Source organism: Jaculus jaculus, chromosome 6 (assembly GCF_020740685.1).
Source record: "Jaculus jaculus isolate mJacJac1 chromosome 6, mJacJac1.mat.Y.cur, whole genome shotgun sequence".
Classification (NCBI taxonomy): Eukaryota; Metazoa; Chordata; class Mammalia; order Rodentia; family Dipodidae; genus Jaculus; species Jaculus jaculus.
The window spans coordinates 63,840,660-63,861,262 of NC_059107.1; the positions used below are offsets into that span (position 1 = coordinate 63,840,660).

Genomic DNA, 20,603 nt, shown 5'->3' on the forward strand with positions numbered 1-20,603 from the left:
TAAGCTCCAGGTTCACTGAGGGATTGTCACAAAACAAAAGGGTGGACAGACAGCACCTGAAGAATGGCATCCAAGGTTGTCTTCTGGCCTCTACATGCGCACATGCATACACACATGCATGTGCAACCACACACACATAATCACACATGCAAAAGAGGAACCCCGTGACACCCTTGTACCTGGGAGGGGTCTTCTGTGTGGCGGAAGGGCATAAGGGGAAGCTCTGAATGGTCCCACTTGGGAAGGCCTCCTGGAGGAGGTAGGGGTACCTACGGAGGGCTGCATAGTGCAGTAAGCCTCTGGTGGCAGACAGACAAGGCTGGAGAGCACCCAGTGGGGTTCTGTGCACGGCCAAGCAGCGTGAGAGCTGCTGCCCGAGTCTCTGCCCATCACCCCACTCTCACACACTCCTGCAATCCCCCAGCCCCCACCCACCCAGGGCATTGGGTTTCCCACAATCTCATTCCTGACTCCAGAGCTCATATGGCCAACTCCCAGGCTGGGGCTGGCAGCCACATGGTCTGTGGCCACATACTCTGTCCTGGGGCTAGTTGTGTACAGGACCTCTGAGGGAAACTGGGCCATCTCCAACCCACTGCAGCCCGGCAGGAGGCCATTGTTCCCTGGAGGAGCCTGAAGCAGGAGCAAGGAAGAATTGAGCCTCAGAGGTGCCACTATGCTCTCCTACAGGTCCCCCAGCAGAAAGCAAATCTGTCCAGGGATGACCTCCAAGACGTTCAGCCAGGAGGAGGTGAGTAGGTTCTAGGGAGATATGCAGTGTGCAGAGGACCCTTCATCCACCTGGATGGGAGCCTGGCTTTGTTTCTACAGAGTTGGTGGTGAAGTGTTCACCATGCAGCTCCCATGTGACCTTCCAGGTCTTCATAATCTTCACTCTCTCCTCATCATCGATTTTGAAGGGACATCCAACTAATGTGGCAATGTGGAACAGAGTACTGTAAACCTCATAGCTGGGGCTGGAAGGATGGCTCAGCAGTTAAGGCACCTGCCTGAAAAACCTAGCAACCTGGGTTCAATTCCCCAGTACCCACATACAGCCAGATGCACAAAGTGGCAGATGGGTCTGGAGTACATTTGCAGCAGCTAGAGGCCCTGGTATGCCCATACTGTTTGTTTGTCTCTCTTCTATATTTTCCTGCTTGAAAACAAATAAATAAATACTAAAGAAAATTAAGAAACCACACAGCTGCACTGCCATGAGACTTTTCCTAATTCCCACATGAGGAACACAGCTAAAACAAGTGCCATCTTCTCTATGTCTCAGTTTGCTTGTCTTCAAACAAGCTTCCTACAGAACTTGCCATGTAGGACAGGAGGAATGAGATTTAAAAAAAAAAAAAAAAGCAGCAGAGCAGGGCTGGAGAGGTGGCTGTCAGAAATATGAGGACCTAAGTTCAATTCCCAGCATTCATGTAAAAATGCCAGGCATGGTGATGTATGTCTATACTCCCAGCCTCTGAGGAGGCAGAGCAGGTAGATCCCTGGGTCTCACTGGCCAGCTAGTCTAGCCTAACTCCAGGACCATGAAAGACCTTGTCTCAAAAAAAGGTAGATGGGGCCTGAAGCAGTTGTTCTCTGGCCTTCACATGCATGCACATGTGTGCACATACACACACATATGCACACAAATGAGTGGATAATGAATGCAAATAAACAGCAGAAGGTGATAGGTGACCATGGTGTGGGTCCTGGAAGGGTGACCATGGTGTGGGGTGGGGGTTGGCAAACAAGTCCATAAAGGGCTAGGTTGTCAACACTTGTGCCACAGGTGACTGTCTAGTCTCAGTCATACATTACTCAACAGCCATTGAGACACAAAAACAGGTACAGGCCATAGAGCATGGAGTCCATTAGCTAATGAAGACTCATTTGCCAAAACAAACCAAGGGCCAGCTTTGGCCTGTGAGCTACACTATATCAACAAGAAGTCATTATTTTGGCGATGTCTTCATCAGATGGGGATCCCCTGATGTGGGAGAAAACTGAGGCCCAGAGAGATTATTGTCTTCCCTGCAGTTAAACAGCAAATTAGCTGACAAAACCAAGATGTCTCTGCCCACCCTCATGGCTCTTCCAGAGAGTACTGCAGTTCAAAGTGCCTAGGAAGGGCTTCTGAGCAGCTTCCGAGGGATGAACGCCAAGTCAGGGCAGGGGAGGAGCAGGCCCCACAGCATTGTCCCTGCAGCCTCAGTCTCCCCAGCTTGGAGGACCACGGTGAAGGAGGAGAGGCCTTTAAGGAGGGAATGGAACAGAGACCTCCATTTCAATCAGGGCTGATCACAGCCTTAAGTGGAATAGCAGGTGAGGGCACAGCCCCTGTTTAATTTATAGCTGGAACAAGGCTCGGAATGAACTGCTAAAGTCCTTGCAAAGCTACTGGCTGGCCCTGAGGAGCTGGGAATGCACCAGGCACCCCAGAGTGCCACGTGTGGGCTGTCTGGGTATGTGCATCCCCCCAGGGCTTCCACCCTCCACAAACGCAAGCTGCAGAGAACACTGGGACAGATTCTGTCCTGTTCCAGCTGCCTGGGGAATTGAGACAAGTGTCTGTCCCATTTTGCCTGGAAGCATCCTGCTTCCTTGGATCTGTTCTTCCAGAATAACTATTAAGACTATCCCAGACCAGATGAAAAAATATATGGTTACCCTAGCAATAGTGGACACAGGCCCTCATCTGCAATGACAATAACTACTCATCCAACAGAATGTGCTGGCATTTTGTCAGAGACACACAGACACACACTGTAATACAGACATTTAGTGGGGGATGAAGAGATAAGGAGACCTCTGCTTGAGTGGGGAAACCTCAAGCCACCCATTTACACAATGTCAGGAGAGGAATGGGTGAATGTCTCAGATTTTCAGGAACCTATGGACAAATGCAGTGGCACTCTGACAGCCAGCCCCATTCCAGCCATGGGCAAACTCCCACAGCTCCAAGGCCTGCCTCATGAAAAGGACCAATCCTGGGAACTGGGCCAGGATGCCGAGCACAAAGGTTTATCCAGGTCCAGAGATGGGCCCTCCCAGACCAAGCCGTATCTGACCTCAGCCAGCTGGAGTCTCAACTTACTCTCCTTGGACACCAGCCTCTTCCTCACCCCCTTCCCAGCACTTCCAAAGCCCCATTACTCTTCCTGCCTGGGGCGCAGGGTAGAGACACCTGTCTCTGCAGGGCCTCCATACTCCAGGTCTCTTCCTGGGTAGGAGCTTCCGTGGTGAGAAACAGATTCCTCACATACTCCCCAAGAAACTGAGCTGCCAGGCTATAGAGTGGCAGAGTAGTTGGGGCCAAGGGTTCCAGGCCTCCCTTCCTAGTACCCATCCCAAAGAGCCCACAGCAGGGCAGAAGAACAGTCGATCCTAACAGAAGTAGAAGTAGAGGAGAAAAGTACCAGTCAGTGATCTGGCCAGTGGTAGGGTACCTGGGAAGAGCCAGCTGTCTTCATCATGGTCCTAGGACTGACTCAGGCCAGTCCTCCTGTGGTAGCACTTGGAGCTCAGAGCTGTCCTAGTGCAGTGCTACCTGGACGAACCAGCTGCGGAAACAGTGATGTCACTGTCCCATCTTGTGGCAACCAGATGTAGCTCCTCGGTCTCTGACTATGGCTGCTCTGAACAGTACTCTCAGTTTCTTATTTTTATTACTGTAGATGTTAACTAGCCAAGTGTAGGGCTAGGTCCACAGCCTCAGTCTCCCTAATTATAAAATGGGTAATACTAATTCTAGTCTTCTGGTGTTACTGTGGAAACACAGGTGTTTACAAGGACAACACCAGATAAACCTCTCCCCACCTGACTTCTGGAACATGGTTAAGTAAATTTGGAAATTCTTTGAGGACCTGGAGTCTCTGGAGGGGTGAATAAAGCCAAGGGACTGACAGATTCTTCACCCTCACAGACACATGCACCCACCACGTGAGCCCACCACAGAGGTGCACATGCTGCATCCAACTTCACAGGACCCAAGCAGCCTCAAAGGCAGTTGGTGTGCTCCTTTGAACATGTAAGTTCCTCCCGGGTCCAAAAAGTACCAAGGCCATGAACACAGAGCACATGAGGCAGGCCTGTCTCTCATCCCTCCCTCCTTCTCATCCAGGCTGCGGCAGCTCAGAAAGCCCTTCCCAGCTCTCGGGGCCAAGTGTAGAGGCAGGATTTGGAAAAATCCTCACTCCTGGAGGGCAGGCCCAGGGCAAGGGCGACAGGACAGATTCCGTGAGCTCATCCTTAGCAGCCCTCACCAGAGTTCCCAGAGAGGCCAGTGGCGTCAGGAGTGGGTGACTGGGAGGGAGCCTGCGGTGGTGGCTGTGGCAAGGGGTGTGGGGTGAGCAGAGGGAGGCTGGATGGAACGCGCTATAATAGCGGCTTTGTGCTTCCCAGCTCCCTGGGAACGCCAGGAAGATTATGAAACCCAGTGTCTTCGGGAATGCCAGGATATTAGCTGGAAAAAGAATAATACAAAAATAAAATAATGCTCGGGATGGAGACAGCCGACGCTTAGCAGAGGGAGCCAGGCTTGGCCCTCGCAGAAGGTTTCAGGGAAAGGCTGCCTGTGCTAATGAGCAGACAGGTCCCAGCTTCCAAGGAGAGGATTTCCAGAGGGAGCTGGAAGGCCAAGCTCCGCCTGCACAGGCCAGAGGGGGGGTGGCAGGAGGCAGGGGGCACCCAGTCCTGGTTCTTGGGCCCAGATATTCAAAAGCTACAGATTCTCAGGTCTTTCCCTAGATGCAGCCCACATTCAGGGTCCCTCTCCAGTACCCAAATCCAAGCAGTGTCCTGCACTAGCATGTCACTCTAGAGTGCCTCTGGCGTGTCGGATGTTGACTACAGCATCTTTATTTGCACTCACATGGGAACACCCCTGTCCCTTCCTAAATGACACAGGTGCTCCTTCTAGGACAGGCCTCCCCCATTAGACCTCTCAAAGGGCAGGAGTACAAGCCACCTTTCCCTTCCTCCCTTCCCAGGTCCCTGGCCACACATCTTCAGTCTGGTATGGACATACCCTACCTCTCTCAGAAAAGCACTCAGATGTGGGGAGGGGCGACGTGAGCCCTCCTATCTTCCCTGTGTCCTCTCGTCCTCATTCCTCAGGATGGCCCTAGGTACACAGCAGCGCGTGTGGGGCTCCTTAGACACGGGGATTCTTGGCCCCACTACATCATAGTCAGCACTTTCTCTCTCCCTAATTCTGTGCTCATTAACTGCGAGGAACAGATCTCTGCATCCATCCCTGCCAATCCTTCCAGCAATGCTAAAATGCTGTCCCTTCTGTGAATGAGAGAAATCCCAAAGGCACAGGCTGCAGAGGGAACAGGATCCACAGCATGCCCAGGCACTCAGAACCCATGCTTGAACCAGGTGCCTCAGCAGACATCAGGAACCCTGGATAGGGACCAGTGTTTGGGACAGCAGTGGGGTCCCTGCACCAGAACCCCCATCCCTAGCTGGGTCATCAGGAAAGACAAGGATGAACAAAGAGCTCAGCAATGGGAGTGTGGCCATCCTTTGCCCTGGCAGGAAGCGTGTGCGGGTAACCGTGGAAACAGTGTTGTATGGGGTAGAGTGGGGGATACTGTGATTATGTCTGGCAGGGGACTCCATTCACTAAGGTATAAAATGCTCCAGACAATTATTTCAAATAGGCCAGACACCTAAGCATTTTCTAGAATTCTGTGGTCTTCAGAAGACTCCAGGTAGACATGGGATCCACTCTCACTAAATACTGTCTCCCTTGGGCTCTCTATAGCAGCTGTACTCCCTGGAGACAAAGAGGACTTCCCAGGGCTAGTTTCTTCTGTGTGTCATGGGCCAGTCACATCACCTTTACATTTCTGCCAACTTGACACTTCTCCATGACATTTTCTCTCCCATAAAGAATAAACAGGTTGGTTTCTCTGCTTTGGTAGAATCCCACCCCATTCTCCCAGTCACCAAGCAATGACAGCTTGGCAGTGGGTCCTCCAGCCTTGCTTGCCTTCCTTCTACAGGTCCTGGCCAGGAACAGTGTCCATTTACATCTTCATCCATGTGTCTCTGGGCACCTCTGGCCTTGTGCCCTCTTTCCATCCTTCTGACACTCAGTCTCCACGCCTCCCACTTCCCTGGGCCGTCTGGCAGGCAGCCACCAGTTCTGTCCTCCTCACACAGTACTGCAGCGTGTGTCAGAGTTGCCAGGGCCAACCGTGAACTCATCACAGCCCTGGGCTTGCCCCATGGCCTGGCACATTCAGTGGCGTCTCCATCCACCTAGTCAGGCTTTGTATATCCCTCCCTGTATCCTACCATTCCATCTCCTGTGATCTTGATCCCATACAAGGTTCCTTCTTCCTCTACCCCAAACTTCCAAAAGCAGGGTTGCCCTCCCAATCACCTCCCATTGCTGCTTGATTCGTGGTCCTGAAGCCCAGCTCCATGTAGAGCTCTCCTCTGCTCAACAACTGGCTCTGGCTCCCTACTGCCCAATAGAGAGAGTCCTTGGCCTACCAATGTGAGCTCTTTGCTCAGGCCAATTTCAAGTTCTTTTCCTTTCAGAAGCTCCTCACAAACCTGGTAGTGAAATCAATCACAGAACAAGAGTGTGGTCCAGAATGGCCAATTAGTCTTCCAACCCTCACCCCAGGAGAGCCAATCAGAGCCTCCCATCCCTTACCCCCAAGCACAAGATAATCCCTGGCTATCAAAATGTGACATGCCTTTTTTCACCAACACCATCTTTGCTACCAGTGAGGCAGTCACTATGAGACAAAGCCAAAGTCAGAGAAGTGAGTCTTGGGAACAGTGTGTAGGGCCACCCTGATCCTGACTACCCTTCTAGGTACCTTCCAAGTTAGTGAGTCTTGGAACCCTGTGCTCATCTCCCATTTAAGTATAGTCTCCGTTTGATGGGAACAAATCCTGGAAACTTAGTGGCTGCCTGACCTTTCCTGAGCTCTTCTGCTCATGGCCTCAGCTGCAGCCACATGACCACACCAGGACCTATCCAGTGCCCAAGCCAGACACCTTCTGACTCAAGACAAAAATGACCACCATACCCCAAGTGGGCTGTATCCCATCCTGGCTGGCTCCAGCCCCGGTGAAGACCTGTCCAGAGCCTGGGATTCTGCTTCTCTCCCAGGCTCAGCCCAGGACTAAAGGGACTTCCTCCAAGCCAGTCACTGGTTTCCAATCTTGCTACTGTTGGTCCTTGCATCCCTTCAAGCTGAGACTGAAGACCAATTTCCCAGCCCACTCCCTCCTGAAACTACCGCTGGCATCTACTCCCTTACTGCACCCACTTATCCCATCCTGAGTCTGCCCCACTGGACTCCTACAGCCCTTGCTGTGGCCCATCCCATGAATGTATCTCAGACTGAGCCAAGCACACATATGTACACGGATACTAGCTGCATATGGATGACCTCAGGTCCTACCTGCCTACACAGTCCATAGGTCACAGCCCAGAGTGCTCATGGAGAGTTCATGGTCTCGGCTGGATTTCAGACAAAATGGCACAAGGAGCCTCCACACCATCAGCGAAGAACAGGTTGACCCAAGTGTCCCTGCTCCAACCGTCATAATCCCTTCTGGAGAACCCCTCTCCTAGATCCTGGATAACCTACTCCAGTACCACTGGCGACAGAAAGAGGCACAAGGCCAAGGAAGCTGTGCAGGGCTACATGTCTAAGGCACATCTCTCCCCCAAGTCCTTGGCCTCAGGAAGGTCATGTAACCAAAGACACTACTGGCCCCTCCTGTGGGTGGAGATCTCCTCTCCTCCTCTGTGCCAGCCCACCTCCACCAGACATGCCAAGTCCTTTGCCTCTGCTGCCAGGTGAGACTCAGAGGGCCCAGACTACCTCCCCCTTTGCTCTCACCTTGACACTTAGAGAAGCAGTAGGTTGCCCAGTGCTAAGAAAGAAGCTGTTTTATTTTAGGACACCCAGGCTACTGCTCACCTCACCACAAGCCACCCACAGGGACTAAAGCCAGGACAGCTGGCCAAAGTCCTGTCCAAAAGCCCTGACCCTGAGGGTTCTGTGCCTATCCTGTGTTGGCTTGGAACAGCTCTAGGGAAGCAAGCTGCATCCTGCCCAGCCCCAACCCCAGCTGGACCCAGCCTGACCTACCAAGGCCCCCTCGAGAGCAAACACAGCCGCAGGACCCGTCTTCTCCAGTGGCTCCATGCGGCGGCGCCAGCGCCGGCGGCGGAAGGCATCAGTCTTGCGGTGCTCCAGGTGGAACTTCCAGCCAAACAGAGAGGCGTACTCCCAGCCCTCGCCCTCACCCTCTGCTTGCCTGTGCTGTACAGAAAAGAAGGCCACAGAGGCCAAGGGTGGGTCCCCACGGTATCCCAAGACAGGACTCCAGGTGGGAAGACCTGAGGGCCATCTTACAGAGGTGGCTCTGAGTAGGAACAAGCCAGATTGGACACCCAGGGGTGGAGGGAGGCTTAGAGGCCACCGAGAGGCTGTGGAACTAAGAAGTGAGGAAGGAGAAGTGGACAGCAACTGAAACATGGGCTTAGGGGTGCCTGTTCTTTTTGAACTAGGGGTGGCTTGCTGGAATCCAAAGTTTCTTTGCCGTTTCATTTTTCCTCTTCACATCCCAGCTGCTAACTGTGGAAGTGGGTCTGAAGTTCAGAGAATAACTGTCCCATGAGATGAGACCTAGAAGCTATAAGGGACCCCTTTCTCTCTTCCAAAGGAGAGCCTGGAAGCTCCTGGTCATGAGTGACCTGGCACCATCCTCAGACACCACCTCTCTGGGGAGGTATGTGCCCCAGCACACCCCAGTAGCCCTCAGTCAACAGAAGACAGCTAAAAGGTTTTCAGCTCTACTCTTTGTCTCCAAGTGAGGAGGATTCTGGGATGCTTCAAGGCTCCTCCCTAAGCCACAGCCCTGTGACCAGAACACAACCTCTATGTCATGTAGTCACCCTCTAGGAAGCCAGGCCAAGACACTTTCAGCCATGTCTTTGAACCTTCTGGGGCTGTGAGTGAACTTTGCAGATGAACTCCCACAAGGGCTGAACATTTGGTTGTGATCTTTGTCTGTCTGTGGGCATTTGCATATGGCTGGGTGGTCTTTGTGTGCTGATGCCATCTGCATATGTGCTGATATGATCTGCGTTATCTTCTGCTGTGATCTGTGTGGGTGCCTGGCATGATTTCTGTGTGCTGATGTGATCTGTGTTGCTGGGTGTGATCTGTGTGTGTGCTATGATATATGTGTGCTGGTGTGATCTGTGTAACAGATTTTCTTATATGTACTGTGTGATCTCTGTGTGCTGAGTGTGATCTGTATATGTACCAAATGTGATCTGTGTAAATGCTAGGTGTGATCTGCATGTGTGCTAGATATTATCTGTGTACTAATATGCTCCTCTGTGTGTGCTGTGTGATTTTTGTGTGTTCCGGTGTGATCTGAGTACTGTCTGTATGTGTACCGTTGTGGTTTCTGTGGATGAGAGGCGTCATCTGTATATGTGCCAAGTTGATCTAACTGTGACCTATGAGAAAATCCACTGGGTCCCATGTGCCTCCAAGTGCTGTATGCATACCCATATGTGTCTGTGCCTATGCCCCATGCCTATAGTTCTGTCCTATGCCCAATGGCCTCCCAATCCAGAGAACCCTATCTCATTCATATTTCGTAAGCTCATTCCCATCTCTCCCCAAAGCTCACCTTATGAAGTGCCTCCATCTGGCTGAGGTCCCTCCTGCGCAGGCGGACCCAGCGCCTTCGACGGTGAGTGTAGTACATCTTCTCAGCAGGGACCCAGTGTCTTGGCTTCCGGTCAGGGGGGATAGTGATACTGTACTCCCAGCCTGTGGGGAGGCACCAGTCAGTCATTGTCAGCAATTCCCCATCTCTCCTGGGCCATCTCTCTATGAGGCATGCTCACAGGCCCTGAGCAGACTAATTTGTAGGAAGTGGGGCACCTTCGAGAAGTCATCCAGGTGAAGCAGCCCATGAAAGCCAGCTATCCCCACTGACATTCCTGGAGAGCTGACCAGGATGGGGCCTCCAGGACCTGCACATTCCCACCTTGCTCATCAACAGCCCGGTTGAGGTCTGTGGACCACTCTTCATCTTCCCACCTCCATCCCAGTGGGCACTCAATGTCATCCTTTGGAGTCACCTTCTCTCCATTCTAGGGACAGAACAGGTGAGTGAGAGAAGATACAGACTTAGCAGGACTTTGGAAATAAGTCCACACAGAAGCAGAGTCCCTCAGTACCCATGTGACTGAGGGTGACCACTCCTCTGATATGCAGAGCACAGAAGCTCAGCAAGAGGAACAGGGGTGAAAATACCCAGCCTTCTGAGCCACAGGCCCCTCCCTTATGACGCCAGATGTCCAAGACCCCAGGATGGCCTACACCTGCCCTAGAGCATCCTACCACATCTGTGTAGTTGTCACTCATGTAAATCCACTGGCCTCCAGGGAGCCGGGTCTGGTTCTCAAATACCTCCTCCACAAAGCTCAGGTGACCAGCATCAGCATCATGGAGAAGGCTGTGGGGGAGGACCAAGGGAGACTCACTGAAGACACTTCCCTCAGTCCCCTCCTCCAGGAGGGTGGCCAGGCCTCCGCCCACCTACACTGTCAGCCTTGCTAAAAGAGAGGTAGAGGACAGAATGCACGGAGACCCATACAGAGAGCAAAAAGGGGGCCTGCAACAACAGCTAAAGATAGTCACATACCGAAGAACAAAACATGACAAAAGGGAAGGGGGACCATGTAAAGGCAACAAAAGCTCAACAGACAACAGGAAGATACTGTTACCGAGCTATACAGTAAACACTATAGATGTATTTGGCTCCATTTTTTTCCAAAAAAAAAATTTTTTTGGTCTGAGTAGATAGCTCAGTTAGTAAAGTGCTTATCTTAGAAGCGTGAGGACCTAAGTTTGATCCAAGCTAAAAAATAAATAAATAAAAATAAAAAAGTGAAGGTACGTGGTGTGCTTATAATCCCAGCTATGGGGAGATGAGACAGGTGGATCCGTGAGCTGGCTAGCCAGCCAATCTAGCCTAACTAGGTAAATACCAGGCCAATGAGAGTTATGTCTCAAAAAAAGTGAACAGTGCCTGAGAAATGACTTTCAAAGTTATCCTCTGGCCTCCACACACATGCACATGCACTTGTACCTACATACATGGTACATATATACACACAAAACATTGTTGAATGTCAATAACTGGAAAAGAGAGAAGAGATAATAGCAGAATGAAAAGGACAATATGAAACTGGAGAGGCTGAGAGGAGGACCATCTGAAGAGGGAGGAGCTGAGAGGAGGACCATCTGAAGAGGGAGGGGCTGAGAGGAGGACCATCTGAAGAGGGAGGGGCTGAGAGGAGGACCATCTGAAGAGGGAGGGGCTGAGAGGAGGACCATCTGAAGAGGGAGGGGCTGAGAGGAGGACCATCTGCAGAGGGAGGGGCTGAGAGGAGGACCATCTGAAGAGGGAGGGGCTGAGAGGAGGAACCACCCAGAGATGGACTGAGATGAGTGACCACGTAGAAAGCTTAGAACTTGAAATGTCACATGTGCAGGACTGGAGAACTGTTTTCTCTTATAGAACTAGGCCATACAATTGGGTTCCAACCCCAAGGCTGGCTTAATAATAAAGGACTTTCTAAGTGTTAGCACCCTTTCTTATGAGCCCCAATTCTAGAAGGGTTCAAATGGCAGTGCCTGTGACTAACAAGAAGAGAAAGGGCTAGGGTAGAGGGGATGGGGTCCAGCCCTCTCCGGCCTTTCATTCACTACTTACGTTTTCTCTGGAGACACGAACCAGTCTCCAGCCCAGGCCCAGCCAGCCGAAGGGCGGAAGCTGTCTTTTGGAAGCTTGATCTTGCCAGTGACATCAGAAAACTTGGGATAGGTGAGGCCTGTTGTGCCCCAGTTCCCAACCAGTGCCAACTTGGTGTGGTTCTCATACTGGACAGTGAGAAAGGAGGAGAGGTAAGGGTGCACACAGTACTAAGGACATGGGGGAAGGTTCATGGGCAGGCAGGCCACTCACAGTTTCAGCAAACACGGAGAGCTTCCCCTCAGCAAACTGGTTGAACTCCTTCTCATCCACAGAGAGCCCGAACCAGAGCTTGACCCGAATCTGTACAGGCATGCGGGTCCCAGGCACTGCTTCCATGGGATACTGGGGGTCAGAGAAGAACAGACACCCACCCACCCTTCAGGCTTAGCCATGTCAGCCCTACACCAAATGAGAGACTTCACACCTGTTGGGAGGCTTCACAGAATGTCATAGAAGTGGGGTATGTACCTGAGAACTTCTCCCCACACACTAAGACTCCTGCTCATCAAAGAAGGCCACAGCACCCAACCCACTCAGGAGCTTCCTGCAGGTAGGAGCTGTGACTACAGTGGGTTCCCCATCTCCCCTTCTCCCACACATCCTCACTTCCATTCTCCTAGAATCCCACTGTTCAAGGGAACTTTTGCTATGAAGGAAAGGCTTACTTACATCTGCATGATCCAATAGGGTGACAACAAGTCATTAGAAATGAAGGTTACAAAATTGAGAAATTATATATTCATTTTTGTTTTATTCTAATTAATTTAAACTTGTACAAGGCTACCACATTGGACAGCACCATTCTAGAATGTGACTGTAAAGGAGAAATAATGATACAGATCTAGAAGAGAAATAACTTAAAACCATTTCATTTCATGTTCAGTATTTTATATTTTGGTTAGATATTAGTATAATATCTAATAGCCCCACATTTTTGAGTGCTTATCAGCATGTCAGCTGCTATCCACTGTTCTTAAACTGCTTTTTAGCCTGAGGCTTTCAGAAGCTCTGCCAAATGGAATATAACCACAACAACTCAACATTAAAAAAATATACTCTCTATAATTACTTCACCATTTAACTGAAAGCAAAGGTCAGATGTAGCCTCCTCCCTCTTAGAATGACAAGCTTTCCCCTAGAGGAGGAGCATGTGAAGAGAGCTGTGAGAGAAAGACAGGGACTCTGAGTGGGTTCAATGAAGGCCGGGAAGGCCAGGGTGAAACTCCCAAGCTGGTGGGGATGGCATGGCCTGAATACCTGGAGGAAAAGCCCAGGCAAAAAGGAGCCTTGAGAAGGGGCACAAACCAGACTGACTACCCTTCTCAGGGCCCCTCTTCTCTTGGTCCTTCTTTGGAAAAAAAACATGTAGGAGCATCTGAGCCCATGCATGGCCACTGGAGGCCCCCATGACATCCACTTGGGCTGCCCCTTCCCGCAGGGTGGCTAGCTGCCTTTTCCCCGCCAAGCCATCAGCCCCAGGGATATGGCAGGAATGCCTGATCCCCCTCCCCTCCGCCCCCAGCTCTCCCCCCTGCCCTCCTGAGACGGGGCCAGCCTGCCTGGCCCAAAATAGCAACAGCAAATAAAGAAATGTCTAGTTTGGGGCTCCTCTCCTTCTCCACTGGTGCTCACTTTTTCCAACTTTGGTTTAAGTTAAGGAACACCAATGTTTTCTTGGTCTTTGCTTGCTGCCAACATTTTTGTAGAGCTTGCTCAGGAGCTACTGGTGGGGCTCATAAACTCAGTAGGGAAGACTTCGAGAAATAATTCTATATTTTTTTTCTTTTGCTTGCTTGAAATCAGAAACATTTTCAACTTGCATTCCCTTGGAGGCTGCAGAGCCAAGAGTTGGAGCTCTGAGTCCACCAGGCTGCTCGTACACCCTGCCTCGCCGACGGCCCACTCAGCCGCCCCATTCCCACCCTACTCACCTTGCTGCCATACACACAAGAAGAGTACCAGCTTACAAGGGAAATCTGAAGCCAGAATTCTAGGTTAGTGTCCCACAGGGAACTCATTTCCCTAGGGGCATGGGAGCAGGTGAGAAGGGAAGGTCTCCTGCCTGACGCCAGCACACATCATACACAGAAGGCCCTACTCTCTGGGCAAAGCTGGCTTCTGCTCTGAAATGTCCATCTCCCTACTTGCAGAAATCTGCTCAGTCCTGGCCTGGAGTCGACCTCCAGGCATGGCTCTCTTAAAAGAAAGAAACCCCCTCACCCAAAAAAAAGGATGACAAAAGAAATAATGTCCACCAACCACCTAGGTCACAATCAGAGTCCTGAGTCATCTAACTCTGTCCTCAAGCTGTGAGAGGTGAGCACCTTCATCCTCATCTTATAGGTGAGAAAAAATAGACAATTCAGAAAGGTTAGGCAACCTGCTCAAGGCCATAGAGTTCCATCAGCCCCAGTAACATGTCCACACAGGCTGTGCTGCTCAAGCCTATCTCTTCCACTCCAGAATGGCAACTAGCTAATGTGTGAATGTGTCCACCAGCAACCAACAAAGGGCGCTGCTCAAAAGGGTCAAGACTAGCCAGTGTGGTGGCGCACGCCTTTAATCCCAGCACTGTGAGGAGGCAGAGGTAGGAGGATCTCCGTGAGTTTGAGGCCACCCTGAGACTACATAGTTAATTCCAGGTCAGCCTGGGCCAGAGTGAGACCCTACCCCGAAAAAAAATAAAAAGTCAGAAGGGTCAAGACTAAGATTGGTCAAAGATGACTTTCTGGAAGCAGTGAGGTGGAAGGAGAGATTTGGAAAAGGGGAGGCTGCAACATAGGGTGCCTGTGCATAGGGCCAGAGTGACATGGAGGCAGGCAGTGTAGTCTGGGGAGGACCTAAATGCAGCGCCATTAGGAGCAAACTGGATGTAGTAAGGAGCACGCACATTTCACAGCCACTGTGAATGGCTACACTCAGGACACCTTCCTGTGGGTGTGTACAAGCTCAGCCAGGGCAGATTCCACACTGTATTCTAGTCACTGGGCCACAGCCCCTGAAAACTGCCTTGGTACTGTGTCCCTATGCTCACCTAGAAAAAGAGCACAGCTCCTCCTCAAGTCCTGGCTCACTTCTCCATCATCAACCCCATGAGATAATGGAGAGATGACAGAGGTGGGTATTGAAAGAGAAGGGAGCAGATCAGAATTGAGGGCTGTGGACCTTGCTTCTGGGTGCCACAGGCCCTGGCTTTCCTGGCAAGTAGAACTTAAACCCAGCCAAGCTCCAGTTGGAGCCAAGGGTACTTGGATAGAAGTGGAGGCCAGAACTCTTAAAGGCTGGAGGCTGGTCCTCATCCAAAGGGACCAGGCCTGGTAGACAGCAAGCCTTGGACACACACATACTGCATAGAACCGGACTTCTTGGTCACTTCCAGCACCACATTCCAGCTCCCATCAGCTCACCTGCTAGATTCTACTCTCTGTAGGGGCCTGGGGACTTCAGAGGGAACTGAGGGAATCAGAGTTGTTTTATGTAAAGACAGACCCCTCCGTCTAAGACCAAAGCTGAAGGACTCAGATTGGTCCAGAATGGGATAGGGAGCCAGCAGAAGTGAAAGAAAGGCTTTGAGAAGAGAAAAATCGGACACTAGTAGGCAAAAACTCACTTTCAGAAAGATGGTCTGCAGCTTTCCACAATTTCTGCCACAGTAGTTAGCACCCCGCCGTGAGAAAAGCACTTCATGAGCAGGCACACGCTGGTAGGCCACACGCTTGTCACCCTGTAGCATCCAGATGATAATGTCCGGCAGGCTGTTCTGGGGCTAGATGGAGGGTGGCAGCCAAGATGAGAACATTGACATGCTCAGGTCCATACCAGCCACTAAGAACTGACCTCTGACTAGGAGACCACAAAGTTCTTACCTAACCCAGCTTCCATTCACACACTTGACCATCACTGGTCCTGCTGTTGGCTTGCCAGCTCACATAAGGCCTAAAATATCTCTAAGCTAAGCAGTGTTTCTGGAAGAGACCCCTGTATGGAGCACAGAGCTCTGGTTTTTCAGTCCCTGTTACTGGGTGGATGGTTGCCATGGGACTGCTCCACCCAAGACACCAACCCCTTCCACAGACCAGCAGCATCTGCAGGTCTCAGACAGCCTCACTTCTCCTTCTGCTGACCCCAGAATCCCAGCCCAGAGCAGGCCACTCCACTGCACACTCTGGAGAAGGGCTGCTTGGGGAAGGATACATCTGCTCCAAGAACAGCAGTCTCCGCCTTGGACTTTGTCCTAGATCACTCCTGAGGAGTCAAATGGGTTGTCCCATTGCATCTCTCAGCAGCCCAAGAGACAGGAAGGGCCCTCTACACTAGACAGGTGGGAAAGTCAAACTTGCTGGGTAGAACGGCTCCTCACTACCATACTTGGGCTTCTGGAGTAAGGCTACACATGGGGGTCAAACCCACGAGAACACCAAAGCAGCCCAGATCTAAGAAAGATTCTCCAGTTGCCTGACAGCTGTTCCTCCCAGACATACAACAACCCATGAGAGGCATGAGGGGCAAGATTCCAAAAACTACCAGTGACCAACCTGGGGGAGTGTCTCCACAACTGCAAAGATATACCCCAGGGATATGGCCATATTCCTGTGGGCCTGCTCAGGAGGTCTCCAGGGCCCATCACCCCCTTCCCAAACGTCCTTCCTGAAGTCCCTCTACAGGCTGCTGCTCCAGGCTGTCTCCCCCATTGCCCTTCCCTACACACTGCCAGGACTTCCCTTCTCAGCACCCATACCTCTTCTCAGGAGCTCCCAATTATTCCTCAGCATCTGCACCTCCTCCCTAGGACATCATTCCTCCTCACCACCACCTATACCTCCCTATGTATGCACCAGTGAGCAGGAAGAAGTCAGGCCCATGAGGAAGCAGGCTTCAGCATAGGACCTGAAGCCAGGCATCCTGGGTTCTGATCCCAGCCCTGGCCACTGACATTCTTCACTTGGCTAGGAGCATTTATTGAGCCAGGCTTACACCAGACTCTGTGTTGGACTCCCTAACACCTAGTATCCTGTTTGAGTCTCTCCCTTCTGCAAATAGAGATATTGAAGCTCAGAGCAGTTAGGCAGGTGACATGCCCAAGGTCACCCATCAATAGACCCAGGGTTAGATCACCCTATGGAAAGTTCTAATGTCCCTAACATCAGGAAGGAAGAGCAAGAACGGCACCTCTCAGGATTCACTACCTCCTCAGCCAGGGTTCGGAGACGCAGAAGCCAGTCCTCAGCCTGTTCCAAGGCCGCAGGGAGTTCATTGTAGCCAAGCTTGAGGGCCTGGGCAGCTTCGATGATCTGGCTCAGGTGGTGGGTACGCAGCCTAAACAGGTACTGGTCCAGGTGGGTGGCAGAAGGTGTCCCATGGATATTACCCAGGGGCTGGCTGTGAGAGAGAAGTAGAGTGTGCCTGTTCATTGTGGGCAGGTGCGCACATGCGCGCGCTCGCGCGCGCACACACACACACACACACACACACACGCACGCACGGGCACGTGTGTGTGCGCGAGTGAGAGCGTGCGTGCAGGCCCCATGCCCCTTCTTGCCTTCTGGCTGTCTTCACACTGTCACTGATCATCTTGCTGTGACATGCCACCTCCAAGAAGCCACCCTACTCTGTCCCTCCTGCCTCATTTAGAAACATCCATCTTTTATTCTGGGGCCACTCTTGTAGGATTCACCCTCAATCTCTAGTCTAATGAGTTATTTTGCATGGCGGGTCCCTCCCATTCCCTGCCGAATGGAAGCTATCAGAGGGTCCAGAGAGTCTCTCTCCCCATCCCCAACCCTCCAGGGGTCCTCCTAGAGCCGAGTCCTAGGGCTAAGTTGCCCCGCACTGAAACAAACCTCTTCTGTGTTGTGGACACACTTTGTCCAGAAGGGAAATTATGGAGCCTTTACTACTAGCTGCAGATGCTGTGGGGAGACCAACAGTGGCTAATACAGATGTGTCCCCACAGGGCATCCCCACGAAGCCCTTCCCAGAATCCTCTGCTTTGGGAAGCCTTGGGAGAGGATGGGAGTACATGGAGCCTTCAAATCACTGTGCTGTGCCCCAAGAGAGGAGTTCAGTTTAAACCCGCTCTTGTTGGAGGCAAAGAATTCAGGTTCTCCCCACCCCTCGCAACACACACACACACACACCCACAACACAGTTCCCTAAAAGCCCTTTGGATGGATAGATGGGTGGGTGGATGCCCTGCACCTTTCCAGCGCTGTGGGTACACAAGCAGGAAACACAAGGGCTAGGGGATTCTCGCTGGGCTCCCAGCAGGACCCAGGGGCAGGCCTGACTGAGCTCACAGGGGCTGCCCCGCCCCCACCCGCCCTTGACTTAAGCAGGACATTCGTCAAAGCTGCTCTACCAGGTCTGCGCCCAGTGTTTGCACCCCGCCCTCCGCGCAGCGTCTGGACTCCCGGCTCCCGGCTGATTTATTTTTCTGCCAATTTCCCCGAGCTATGCAGAACCAATTACCGCCGGAGCGCCGCGGCACCGCTCTGGCAGGCCCTCGGAGCGCTGCGTTTTTCCTGTTATTTTTTTTAATTGAATTTTTAGGGTGGGGGGAGCGGTGCGCGAGCTCCATCTCTGGGAAACTTAAGCCCCGGGGCCTGTCTCAGGTCACGTATTGCACACCCTGTAGTAATGTAATATTTTCTGCCCCAGGGTGCCGCGGCCGGCAGCCCCCGGCTGGGCGCAGCAGCGAGCTGGGCCGCACTCCGTGGACGAGGGGCCCAGCCAAGCCCCACACGTGGCAACGCACCCGGGCTGCCTGCGACCTGCTGCCGGCCTGCGGGCGGGCGGGCGGGCGGCGGGGCCAGAGAGCTGGAGCGCCAAACCCTGCCAACCTCGGTGATTTATGCCCCTGGCCTGGGTCGGAAATTGGGGCGAAGCGTAAGCCACGAAGACCATCCAACCAAGACCAGCCAAGGCCAATGAGAACCACTCATGATGAGATGTCCTGGCCCTGCCCGCCCCAGGAAGGCCCAAGGCAGGCAGGGAGTGCCGAGAGAGGAGAGGGGCTGGAAGAGGGGACAGTGCCCCAAGCCTTGCCCATATCACCTAGAGCAGGGCCGGCTGCCCTGGGGATCAGCTGAATGACTGTCCAGCCACCAGAGAGACGGGGTCCAGGCTGAAAGACGTGCTGGCCTCCAGCCTCCTCACGTTTCTCTGAGCAACAGCTCCTCCTGGCCTGGGCCAACTGGAAGCTAAATCCAGAGAGGACACTCACAGCGCTTTCTCCTGAGGAGAAACTGAGGCAATCTAGGAGACTTGGGGAACAGCCTCTGAGTCAGGAGTCTAGAAAGGCCTCCAGCTGCACCTGCAGGGCTGGCAGAAGTGGGAAGGGTTTTGAGGATGATGGAACAGTGTGTGCACAGGAATGAATGCACAGAGGGAAAGGGAGCATTGTGGGAAGAGGAGGCTCCAGCAAGTCAGCCCAGTGACTCAGAAGGGATCAGGGCGTGAGGCTGGCTGTGGGGAAGACAGGATAGGGTTGGGACTTCTGGTGCAGCCAGAGCCGTTGCAGGACTGAAGGAGGCCTCAAGGCACCATTTTAGACAGGGTGTGGACAGAAAATAAAGGAGAAGGTAGAGCTGATGGGGCTGGGGAGGACAGTAAGAGCTGATCCAGGTTTCTGGTGAGTCTGCAGTAATGGACCCAGGAGAAGACAGGTTGACAGTGGCGAGATCTTTCTAGGGGACATGTGACCCCAGATGCAGCCTGCTGTGCCGGTAGAACAGCCACATAGACAGCCCCGCCCCAGGTGGACAGACGTGGAGAGTAAGGGGTACACAGGTGCTGGAGACAGAACAAGACTGTCTGAGAAGCAAGTGAACTACTGTGGTCAGTCAAGATACCTGCCTTGCCAGCAATGGAGCACAAGATACAGGAGGCAAGCTGAGGTCCTGTGCCTGAAGGAATGGGTCACCATGCCTGGAGCCTGAAGAACTATTTGTGCATCCTGAGAGGATGGGAGCCCAACTCCACTAAGTTCTGACCTGGGACAGATGCCCAGCAAGTCTCAGGTACCATCATACCCTCAGGAGAGTGACACAAGGGCCTGGCATGGAAGATGGGTTTCAGCCAAGTCCTCCCAGAAAGGAATGCTGAGACAATAGCCTGGGCCCGTTTCCCGCCTGCCTCTGTTGTTCTCCGTACCTCAGGCCTGCCAAAACCCACCCTACACATGCAGCACAGGCAGCACTGTACAGAAACCCATGTTCTGCCAGCTGCTGTCCCAGAGGCTGTGCCAGGAGGTCAGACGCAGCCACCCTGTGGATGTGGCCTTGGGGTATGAGACGCCCTTAGAAGTTGTCCCAGTGCCGTACACACAAACACACGCCCCACACCCTCCAGCTCCAACTTCCCAGTTCTGAGACCAGCTTCCCAATACCTCATCTCTCGCAACCTGCTCCGCTCCTCGGAAGATGGCCCCAATGCCCAAACAGATGTCATGGCAGAACAAGATCATTCTAGACCTTTCTTTGGACAATGCATCAAACCCACCATCAAGTTCTGGCTGTTAAAGCAATAGAGCAAGGATGCTCTGCCACTTATTTGGTATATGAATCTAGGTGTGTTATCAACTGCTCTGTGCCTCAAATCCCCATATGTAAAATGGGGACTATCCTGCTTCTGGCATCATAAGAGTTTATGATTAGTGAATACATGTATCCTATTCAGTGCAATGCCCGGCTCCAACCCACTCTTCCCAGCCTTGCTGGCTTAGCTGCCTTCATCACATGCACTTGACAGTCATATGCCTAGGTTCCCTTTGCCTGGTC

General features: G+C 52.4%; 1 protein-coding gene across 10 annotated transcripts in view; it reads right to left on the minus strand.

The window, feature by feature from the left end:
* The window catches only part of Dysf (dysferlin), a 258,409-nt gene that overhangs the window by 100,652 nt on the left and 137,154 nt on the right, over nucleotides 1-20,603 (minus strand). For all 10 annotated transcript variants that reach the window (XM_045151445.1, XM_045151441.1, XM_004668296.2 and 7 more), the window contains 8 exons: nucleotides 17,013-17,205; nucleotides 15,437-15,592; nucleotides 12,037-12,168; nucleotides 11,785-11,951; nucleotides 10,407-10,521; nucleotides 10,051-10,156; nucleotides 9,688-9,830; nucleotides 8,130-8,303 (listed from right to left, as the gene is read on the minus strand). In XM_045151445.1, the coding sequence (XP_045007380.1) occupies nucleotides 8,130-8,303; nucleotides 9,688-9,830; nucleotides 10,051-10,156; nucleotides 10,407-10,521; nucleotides 11,785-11,951; nucleotides 12,037-12,168; nucleotides 15,437-15,592; nucleotides 17,013-17,205 (1,186 nt within the window). The remainder of the gene's footprint in view (nucleotides 1-8,129; nucleotides 8,304-9,687; nucleotides 9,831-10,050; nucleotides 10,157-10,406; nucleotides 10,522-11,784; nucleotides 11,952-12,036; nucleotides 12,169-15,436; nucleotides 15,593-17,012; nucleotides 17,206-20,603) is intronic.